General features: G+C 42.6%; 2 protein-coding genes across 5 annotated transcripts in view; both read right to left on the reverse strand.

Moving 5' to 3' along the window:
* Positions 1 to 5390, reverse strand: part of RSU1 (Ras suppressor protein 1) — a 103405-nt gene extending 98015 nt beyond the window's left edge. For 2 of the 3 annotated variants that reach the window (XR_010424939.1, XM_064634379.1), the window contains exons 1-2: positions 1657 to 1810; positions 1288 to 1399 (exon numbers count right to left, since the gene is read on the reverse strand). Coding sequence is in view for 2 of the 3 variants with exons in the window: in XM_064634379.1 (XP_064490449.1) it covers positions 1288 to 1396 (109 nt within the window). In the remaining variant the exon portion in view is untranslated. Of the gene's footprint in view, positions 1 to 1287; positions 1400 to 1656; positions 1811 to 5243 lie in introns of those variants that run through there. The other variant, XM_064634390.1, reaches the window with a different exon arrangement.
* A 2798-nt stretch (positions 5391 to 8188) lies between these two features.
* CUBN (cubilin) overlaps positions 8189 to 11233 on the reverse strand; it is a 143353-nt gene continuing 140308 nt past the window's right edge. For both annotated transcript variants that reach the window (XM_064634368.1, XM_064634362.1), the window contains exons 65-67: positions 10937 to 11102; positions 8915 to 9150; positions 8189 to 8517 (exon numbers count right to left, since the gene is read on the reverse strand). In XM_064634368.1, coding sequence (XP_064490438.1) covers positions 8410 to 8517; positions 8915 to 9150; positions 10937 to 11102 — 510 coding nt within the window. In that variant the 3' untranslated portion in view covers positions 8189 to 8409. The remainder of the gene's footprint in view (positions 8518 to 8914; positions 9151 to 10936; positions 11103 to 11233) is intronic.

Genomic DNA, 11233 nt, shown 5'->3' on the forward strand with positions numbered 1-11233 from the left:
CTGACAGGTATAAATATAGTTCTGAAAACTGATCTGTAGTTAATGTGAGCTAAACACTACTTTGCCTCAGATAACTGCCCGTCCAATAGAAATACAAAGAAGCTTTCTATTTAATGTGAGTTCACATGTGCAGTCTTTACAACATCATCTTCCCAAAATCCCACACACAACCCAGACCCAGGAAAAGAAATAGTACATGATGAAGACTTCAGTACAGAACCTAGTTCTGTTAAACTGGACTTAAGACTTCATCTTTTACTGATGTGACTGCAGGTACCTTGGTGTGCTCCTGACTCTGCAGGTAATGGCAAACTGGTAGCGAGCTATACTCATGCCCATCTTATAAGAAGAGTTATGTACATTTGCTCCTGGCTGCTATCAAATTTAACAAACATGGTAAAGAGGTAAACCAGGATAGTTACAATTTTAAGTACCTGGGTTGGTTGAGATTTTGCTTTTTTGTCTCAAAACTTCATGCATTCAGGAAAATTTCAGACTGTGGCACACTACAACCAATCACAACTTTAACTCCCTGCATATTGGCTGTGCCATAACATCATGTGCATTTTCAGAAAAAGCAAAAGCAAGGGAAAGGCACCTGACTCTTCATTTATGTGTTCTCCAGAACTGTGACAGCATGCTGTTATTGGTATCTTGCATTTGATGTAAATTAACCACAGCAAATGCAACATACCAGCAGCAACATCCTGTCACGGTTCAGGAAGCATGTGCAATCATTTAATATCTGAAGTATCATGCTGCTGTATTTGTAACACAGTGCTACTGTCCTCTCCTTCAGACACCAGCCACGCATAGTCCCAGGGCGATGTCACCCTATCCCTTCCTAAAAACTGTGGAGATGCTGCTTGCATGGTGTTTTTGTTTCGGTAGCAAGGCAGAGAGGAGGCAAAGTCTTCCCATCACTCAAGTGCCAGAATGCCAGCAGTGCGACAGGGAACGCTGAGCGCTTCAGGTGCCGGGAGGGAGCCCCTGCTCCCCACGCCGGTCCCTCCGGTGCAGGGCTGCCCTGGCGGTGCTGACGGGAGCCTGAAGCGGGGCGTGTTCCCCTGCCCACGGATCTCTCCCAAAGCCCCCAGTGTCCAAAGCGTCAGGTCTCCCCTGCACGGAGGAGGCTCGGGCGACCCGCCCGGGGCAGCGGGTCCGGGGCAGAGGCCGGAGCGGGGCGGGGCGGCCCGGTCCCCCCCGGCCCCGGCCCCGGGCGGCGGCCCCGGCTCGCCCGGGACAAATAAGGAAGTTTCCGCGCTGTGCCCGCCCGCCAGTACCTACACAGGCCAGGCACGTCCAGCATGCTGGAGATGCCCCGGTCGCACATGTCCACCTCGGGCTGGTTCTTCTCCCTGCTCTCCTCCACGATCTTCTTCAGCGACTTGGACATGGTCTGGGAGGGGCAGAAACGGACACCGTGAGCCGGCCGGGGCTCCCACCGGGACAGCGCCGGGACGGCCCCGAGGGGTCCGAGGGCAGCGAGCCCGCCCGTTCCGCGCCGCCGGCGGGCCCCGTCCCATCCCGTCTCGCCGCGCCCGCCTCAGCCCAGCCCAGCCCAGCCCAGCCCAGCGGAGCACTGGCCGGGATGCCGGCCGCCCTCCCGCCCCCGCGCGGAGGGACAGGCCCGCCGCTGCCCCCGAGGGGACTCACCGCGCTGTGGTGCGGCGGGACGCGAGGGGATACGGCGGGACACCAGGCAAGACACAGCGGGATCGCGGGGGGAACAGCGGGCGGATCCCGGCGGATCCCTGGTCTGCACGCGCCCGCCCCGCCCCGCCGGGCCCCGCCCGCCGCCTCCCGCCCCGCCCGCGCGCGCAGGCGCAGCGCAGCTCCCGGCCCGGAAAGCGGGGGCGCGCCCCGGCCCTGAGGGAGCGGTCGGGACAAGGGGAGGTTAGAGCCCGGTGAAGTTGGCAAAGGCTTTCTGAGGGAAAAGACATTATCAAAAAACCCAACCAAGCAAACAAAAGGGAACATTGAATCAGCGGTTTCCATTTCTTAAGATGCCTTCGTGGATTGTCTACTCAGTTCTAGTTGCAGACCTAGTGACAAGGCTGGACCCAGGTTCTGAGCACTTTTAGTTGTCACACCATGATGTTGGAGTCACAGCCTTACTGCCCAGAATGTATTTATGCTGTAACATCTTTGATAGGAGATAAGAAGCTCCTACTTCCTGTTGTTACACAGACATGGAAGCTCAGAGCAATTAATGGCAAAATCTATAAAATTACCTAAGGCTAGGCTACCTGTTGAGAACCAAAGCTTTGAATTTTGCATATGTGCTCCATGATGTTAGCCTAAAATAACAAGCTAGCCGAAAGATGATGAGTGGGAATGTGCCTAAGCCAGCAAATAACAAACTTTCTGGAGGCACAACTTCAACTTTACCTTTTTTAGGAATGTAAGGATTTAATTATGGGCTGCCATTAATGGTGACAGTCAGGGCATTTTCTTAGACACCCAGATGGTGTTTACTACCTTGAGCCTTTCCTGTACCTACAGGCTGCTTTCAGGTCTTTCTTACACAAGTGGAAGACCTTCCTTTTATCTGGATTTCTCAGCACAGAACACACTGTCACTCACATGCACAAGACAATGATATGCAGCTCTTTTTTGTCTCTAGGAGCATGAATCTGGATCCCTTTTCTGCCTAAGAAAATGCCCTGACTGTCAGCAGTCAGTTGTCCTAAAGATGTAGGTGCAAACATGTTTGCAGTTCTTATTTCAGAGGGAATGATTGCAGGCTTCATTTAGTAGCAAAGGCTCAGGCAGATTTATTGTCTATAAATATGGTCCTAACTTCCTTATTCCAACAAAGAGCACATGTGACTGTAACAAGATACTCACAAAACAATGTTTTTGTGGCTAATGCAAAGCTCACCTGGCTTCTCTTTGCCCCACTTATGCAGTGATCAGAACGTTGTACGTTGCCTAGATATCCACATTCTTCCCCTACCATAGAAATATTTAATTACTCCTCACTTAATAAACATATTTTCATTACTCCCTTTTCTCAGGATTGTGGGTTTTTTTTTACCATCCTCCTAATTTCATTATCCTGTTGTTATGTAACAAGTTCATCTATCACTCATACCTTCTATGCAACCTACTTTGGTTCCTGCCTGAGCAAACCTTTTGTCTAAGTGCACAAATCCATACCCCAGTCAGGTCCGTGCTGGATTTGGCAGAGGAGTTGCTGTCGAGCTTTGCTGTTAAAGTTTGTCAGCATCTCGTGGAGCACTAAATACCAGTTGTCTGAGAAGGAGTGGGAAAGAAGGTTCACAAGCCACACTGTCCAAGGGTCAGGTCATTTCTTGGTCATGAAAAATTATGCACATTTTCCCTTCAGCAGTCAAACTCCTGAAGAGTAATTTCCTGCAGGGGGCCTATGCCACTGCAGTAACCCAGTGGCCCCTCTCTTATCCCCCACCACCTCTCCCAGTCCATCAAGTTCTTATGTAACCCCTTTAGCCCCAAATATCCTTAGCTCCTGCTGTATACCCCCTGCTAGAGGCTGGTCAACCTGTGCCTGGGGACAAGCCAGTGGAGCCCTCCCCACATGTACAGTGCTTGAGCTCACAGTACAGGCTTTTCTAATTTAGGCCATCAAGCTACTGATTTTTTTGCTTATGAAACAGCTACAAAATATCTTTGCTATCTGTCAGATTTGTTCTAAATCTGTCACTTGGCTTAAATGTGAGATGAGCAGATGCCTAAATTCTTTGCAGAGGCTGGTGTATGCCTTCTGTCCTTAGGACAGCAAGCTGAAGTAGGTGACTATGAGGTAGATATATGGCCAGGACTGTATGACAGAGCTGCAGCTGCCCTGTAGTGGTCAGAGGAGGGAAAAGTTGCCCCTGCAACAGTGCTCCCAGCCTGCTCTGATCAGGCAGTGAGTGCTGGATGTGGCTCCCACTGCTTCCTTTCACTGTGCTGGGAAGCAGCAAGGGGATCAGTGGCTCTGCCCCCGCCCTTGCTCTCACTGTCCTAGGTAGTTCTTCCAACCAAGGAATCGAGGTTTTGCATTATTATTCTATTTTTATCTTTTTTCACCTCCAAGAAAAGCTATGATAATGGACAACATTAATGCAGGGTTAGCATGTGCTCAAAGCGATACAACAGCAACATGCCCCTGCAAAACCACTTTTGGGCACTGCTACTACAGATGTATCCATCACCATTACACTAAGTAAGTGTGATAAGTGGCATGCAATATTTATTTTGCTGACCTTTTTCTTATAAAAGCAAAATTTGGCCTCTATTTTAATTATCACTTAATAAACATTTTAAACATTTATTTGTTAGTAACCCTGTATTGTTGCAGTGGTTCTGTATTATGAACAGTAGTCAGTCCTATGAATTTTTGTTGCATTTCATTTAAATTAGGACTGCAGAATAATTCTGTAGTTTTAGTTCAGCAGTTGACAAAAAATAATTATGCTAAATATGTTAATTCTGATGCCTAGGACACTTATCCTGAGTTGTTATGGGAAACTTAGACACCTCCTCCTTTGCTTTATGAACAAATTGAAAACTGTTTTTCAGTCAAAATTGCTTTGAAAATTTAACTAAAATTAGCTAGTGTTTTAAATTGACCAGCACCATGATTTCTAGCATTTCAGCTGAATATCTTCTGTCTTCTTTACTTCAAGTAACTATAGTCCTAACAATATCTCATTGTGGTATTACTTGTTATTTATTGTTTATAAAGAATAGTCCTGTCACATGGGAAGGGCAATTAAAAACACTGTTATGGACCTTTTAGTTCTTATTCTTCAAATCCTGGTCTTCAGAGGGCTTACCATTCATATGTAACTGCCGCATAAAATTACCTTTATATGAGAATAAATATCTATACTAACATGCAGAAGACGATTGATGTATAAAATGAAAACATGCAGGCTCTAGGAAGTGAAAATATGCACTTCATTATCTGTGCTTTGTCATTGACAGGGAGAGGTTGTAGTTGTGCAGGTATCATAATATGGACATGCAGCATTCACAACAATGACATTATCTATAAAATAGCAATGTGCACAGACATAAAAGCAAAGATATTCATGGCAGCATTGTGAGTGAAGCTATAAATCTTATTAAAACACAGATTTTGTCTTTTGAATTGTACACTGCAAAAAGCACATAGAAGTTTCATGGAATAATTCTTTTTAGATTATCTGTTTAGTTCTTCCTGTTTGCATTTTCTGTGCATTCATTTTAAAGCGTTTTAAATTACTCCTTACCTTCCAAGATAGAAACATGGCTTAGCACTAGCTCTCTCCTCTAAGGACCTCCACTTTAATACTTCTGCAGTTGGTACTTCTGTTGTGGTTCCTCATATAAAATGTTAGAGGACAGCAGTGGGTTACTTTGTTCCTGTTTTTTTTAAAAGAATGGGTTTGATAATTTACTCTAATTTTAGACTTTGACTATTTTTGGTGAGAGTCAGTTGGGCTAGATCAATTGAACCTTGTACCAGGAGCTTCATTCAACAGTCTTCATGAGCACAAATTCTCTGCTGGACTTTCTTTTTTTTTTCTCTAAATAACCTCGTGCATTTTACTCATTTGTAAATAAAATTATGCATGACTATTGAATATTTCTAACATTTAAAGATGCACCAATCATTACTTATTGTTAGACTAAAAAAAAACTTAAAAATTTTTCTTCCTCCCATTCCCAGTGCTCTTCAGTCTTTTATTCTGCAGAAGTTCAATGATTCTATAAAATTTGATATTGTGACCAAAGGTCTTGCCAAGAGCAAGTATTTATCATATCAAAAGATGTCCAATAGCATTTAATCTGCTTTAAAGTGAAACATGTTTTTTTTCTTAGTGAGATCAGCCTTTTTGAAGTACAGATTTCAGCAAAGTCACCAGTTCAGCTAGAGTTGCCCTCTAGAGCTTAAGGCCAAAGGTTGTGTTACCAGAATGGCCTCATGCACATCACAGGCCACCAGATCATGTCTGCATACCAGTCCCTAAGCCAGCAGGAGGCCAGCCCCAGTTCAGCAAGCACCGGGACTGGGGTGTCCTTGGGAAACTTTGTCTTTAAACTGTATCACCAGTGACTGATACCAGTCTCAAAAATCCACTAATGAACTTCATTCATTAAAACCATGTACAGGTTTCTGTTTGTCAGTTTATGCTCTGTCACACTCCCGACAAAGCCAAGGTTTAATGTGAGAACTCATTTCTGACAGGACTGATCCACTTTTAACAGGAGCAATCAATGGACTACAGAACACTGCCTGCAGTGGCAGGGAGTTGTTTAGAGAGACATATCCTTCCCTTTCATCTGTGGCTTCCAGCCAAGCTGTGCTCCAGGCTGCAGCAGAAATGCAGAAAAGGACAACATTCTTGTCAAGCCAATTCTTGCCTAAAATCTGATGTTTCCATTCCAGCCACCTACCAGCAAGTGACAGCAACCAGATATTGAGGGGATTCTCTGCCCTGCACCAACTGCACCAAATCCACGGGGATTCATAGGAAGATCAGAGCCAAAACAGACATTCATAGCCCTGTGATGCAGGAAGAAATACAGTCCTTCTTATCTTTGTAGGCAAATAACTCAATCCATGCTTGATTGCACTTGGAGTGACTTACTCATTGCTGTCTTTAGAATTTATTTTGTGGCTTCATCTCCAGGCAGTTCAGCTGTTTCTTTCTTTACTGCTTGCTATCCCCTGTAGTGAGTTTTAATAAACAGTATGGACAAAGATTGCATCATCCTTTGATTGCAAATATGCCATCAGTTTGGAAGTGGACTCAGAGCAAAAGTTTTCTGGACTACTAAACTGAAAATGTTTTATTTGACATTAGGGTCTTTTTATATCTTCCCTTATTAGAGGAATTTTCTGTTTTGCTAGCAGCTCAGCAGAACAGATGTCTGCCAGTTTGATCCCACACCAAGTATTTCTCCTTTTTCCATTTTATATTTAGGCATGTTAGCAGGAATATCACCTGGACACAGGCTCAGTTTTTCTTAGTCCTTGTACAATTTTAAAATGCTGGCTTACATCTCATTCTGTTGGCCAGTGGGAATTAACAGGTTTCTCTCTTTCTAACTTACCATCAGAGGATTTTGAGTTGTATTTTGTATCTTGTCCTTTTTGCCTGCTTTGTTTTTTCTACATTTTATTTTAACCGGAATAGCTGCTCAGCTGCTATAAAGTTTTATGTGTTTGTGGAATGGTGGCTTTTTGGCCTTCACTGTGAAATCTTCAAAGAGTTCCTAGATTTTGTTAAAACTGCCATTTATACTTTATTGTCATTTCATAATTAATTTTTGCTATAGTCACATTAAGGAATTGCTTTCACTGTGAATGACTCTTTGTAATAGTTGTGAAGTGAGAGTTCTGATAAGGCCCATGTTCCTTTGCTGTGGTTCAACTTTCTCTTGCCTGTCCATCACAGTTGACATTCAGGAAATGAATTGGTCATTTGTTCTGGGTTGTGACAAAAAATGTTTCATGGTGGGAAACAGTATACCCTGTATGCCCTGTCAACAACGTCTTTTATGTTTGATGTGTGTTAGCCCAGGGAAAGGAAAATTTAATTGTAGTCAAAGATTAATTGATATTTCTATGACTGCCCTATTCTGAAGTTATATCTGTTTCATAAATGTCTAGGAAGTCGCCTAAAACTTGACTAAAAAGGTGACATAGTTGGTAAAGACTCAGAAGTTTTTCATATTCAGTTGTAAAATAGATTTAGAAGCCTGAAAATATAACTCAATAAGTATAATTACAGACATTTGTATATATTGAACCTCGGGCTCTGATCCTGACATTACTTCTTAATGTGGTTAAGATTTAGAACCACATCACGACCTTGCTATGTTAAACTTCAGTAAATGCTCAAGTGCTGATTCAGCTGGGTTCTTATATCCAATGCACATGTTACTAAAAGTTCTTCAGCACGGTTAGCTGTGTAAGAGGCTGTAGGACAGGGGCATTTTTTGCAATTTCTCATCTTATCCAATTTGAATAAAACTTGAGCTGACATTTTCAGGGGCACTTGGAACAAAACCACATAACTTCAGAGCAACATAAAAACAATTTGATATCTTTGGTCCTCTTATAAATTTCATGTTGAAGTTTTATCCCAGCTAATTCACTTTTTATAGCATTAATTGTAAAACTTTGAAATTATGTAGAAGAATATAAAAAGTATATTGCAAAAACTCCTTTTCCCTGGGTAGATAACAGTTTATTGTCAGTACAACAGGAGATCACTTTTTTCTTTTTTTTGACAGAATCCTAAATTCATAACAGTAACACTTACAGTAACTTTTAAAAGGCCTTACTTCAGCTGCAGTTGTCATCACTGGATTTCAAACCTCCTTTATAATCTAAAGTCTCTTCAGTATAGCAAGGAATGGTAATATGTATTTCTCATAAACAGTGTTCTAGCTTGCCCAGCTTAACTGGAATCCTGACGGTAAAGTCACATATTCAGCATGAAATTTTATATAGACTTGATGAGATGTAGCAGTAAATGGAGCGATGTTTGTATCCTAAAATTCAAGACAAGAAAAAAACAAAAAGCATTAGAGAAAGTGAAGATCGTTTGGAAGAGCCACTGAGAGTGTTAAAACTGAGGCACATATTGGATCATAGATTGAAAGAGGCCTCAGGTCTGTGGTAGATACTGCTGCTGCATTTCTCCCTCAGGGTATTGCAACTATTTAAATCACAAATACAACTAAATATGGAGCAAACTAGCTTGATGTCTCCCACTAGATGTCACTGCACGGTCTGAATTGGAAGGCTTCTAAGGTGCTTCACATGCTTTGCGCCTTCACTTCCACTCATGTGGAATTCATACCAGAATTAGGGAAACAGTCTTGTATATCGAACAGTAAATAATCATTTTAACCCCTTACAGGGTCACAGACAGCAGGCAATACATACCATCCCACAGTATGGCCCGGCAGGGGGGTAGCTGGCATCTGGCCCGTTGTAGAGGATCAGATAGTTGCTGCTGCAATCCCCTGGGTCATCGATGCTGATGAAATCAAAGTTCACTGTGACAATTCGTCCCTGGGGCACAGCAAGGGCCCACTCACAGTCAGTGTTGTTGGGGTAAGTTGCTGGGTAGCTGGGACTGGCAAAAGAGCCAGTGGTGCCATATAATGTTCCTCCACATCCTGGAAGCAGACATTGTTAACTGGCCTAGAAGGCTTAATTTCACAAAATAATACATCATTTAGTACATTAGTACAGTATTGGTAGTATCACTGAAAAACAGAGACACTGTGAGCTGTAACAACTAATGTGGATAACAGCACTATTCCAATAAGAGACAAAACTGAGGGTCTAGCTTCAGCAGCCTGAGAAAAATATCACTGAATATTAAAAACCAAAGTGCCTTGGTCAGTTCAGTTCCCAGCTACTCAACTAGAGATGAATTCTCTTTGACTGTTCTTCATGAAAAGTAGTGAATCCTCATCTGATAGAAAAATATAGAGAACAACTCAGAGAAAATAGTTGTATTCAGTAAACTAAGGGCCATTTATACAAAAATTCCATCTTCAACAGTGGGCAGAAGCAAATGACCTGGGAAAAATGCAAGTCTATAGAGTAAGAATGTGCAGGTCATGCCTCAGATTACTTTCACAGTCTCCAAGAATTTTCAGCTCACAGCTCTCAGAGGTGGAATCTTTCTAGTCAGTGTTTATCTAATGTCTTCCATGAATTTGTGTGGGTAGTTTTTGAATCGATGTAAATTTGTAGTATGCTATGGGAAGGAGCCCCACAGCTTAACTGCATACTGTGTCAAGAACTGGTTTGTTTAGTTTGTTTTGAACCTGCTGACTCCTGGCTGTATCTGATGGCTTCTAGTTCTTCTATGGGAAAAGTCAATGAACAGTTAATCACTAGTTATCATTCAGTATCACTCAATTTTATAGACTTCAGTAGTTTCTTAACTAGATTAACAAGTCTCAGCATCCTTCATACAGAAGCAATTTTTTATGTTGAGCCCTTTGTTAATCCTAATTTTTATAAGAGGAGAAGACCAGAACTGTCTGGTTCTGGTCATAATTCAGTTTGTGTATGAGCTATGGATTTATACAGTGGCTTTCTATTTCTTCTCTCTTCCTTTCACAACAATTCCTATCATTCTGCCAGCCTACTTGACCCTTAGTGAGCAGTCAGCTTTTCTTTTCATGAAACTATTTTACCCCGAAGATCTTGCTATTGAGTACTAAAAGTCAACTCAGTGCCAAACTTTTTGTATGTAAAGTTAGGGTTGTCTTTTTTTGACCACATTCTTCATCGACACTTTCCTACACTGAGCTTTATCTGCCTTTTCATCATTAGGCCACTCAGTACTTTATGGTTATTCTGCAGTGCTTTTCATGTGGTCATGAGCTCTCCTACCTCCAGTAACTCAGTGTCATGAACAAACTATTACCCAGCTGTTCACTGCCATTTCATAAGACATTTTTGAGTGTGTCTGTGATATAGTCATCACACATTATAGTTAGTTTATTGTCTTGGGGCAAATTTCAGTCTTCTTCAGGCTTAGCAGTGCCTAGATCCTAGGGCATATCACAACTGGACTATTAACGAGGCAGGCTGAGTCACCACCACTGCTGCCACTCTGTGGATTCCAAGGTAGATGTTCCTGATATTTTCTGACCTCTCAGTGAAAGAAGTTGATCTTCATCTTAAGTGGACTATATCCTCTGGGGCTGCTAAAGTCAGCATTAGAGAGAGGGAATTTTCTCCATCTCATAAAATGAATCTCACCTGCCTGGTCTTGAGGAGCAACTACCTCTCTCCAGTGACTGAATAGGGTGGACTATGTCCTCTGGGGAAGGTCTAAAGTGCTGATGAGGCAGAGTCCAAAAATAGCAGAATTCCATATTGCTGCATTTTCCTTCTATGTAGGAAGGAAGATGTAGAATTACTTTGTAATTACAGCCTTACCACTTGATGATGAAGTCCAAGTAATTTCATATCCATCATGAGCCCCTGAAAAATCACTCTTGAAACGAAGGTAGACAACATAGTTTTGGGGGAAGATGGGACTGGGCACAGTGTTTCCACAGAACCTGCCAAGTAGTGGTGATTGCACATCACTCCCATTTCTGACCTTCAAGGGACACAAAAAACATTGTCAACATTAAATTCCTATGCCAGGTACACACCAGTACAATTATTCAGTGATACAAGCACAGCATAAAATGACAATTATGGTATGCATTCAAGTCACTACATATTTTA

The sequence above is a fragment of the Pseudopipra pipra genome, chromosome 1, assembly GCF_036250125.1.
Source record: "Pseudopipra pipra isolate bDixPip1 chromosome 1, bDixPip1.hap1, whole genome shotgun sequence".
Lineage (NCBI taxonomy): Eukaryota > Metazoa > Chordata > Aves > Passeriformes > Pipridae > Pseudopipra > Pseudopipra pipra.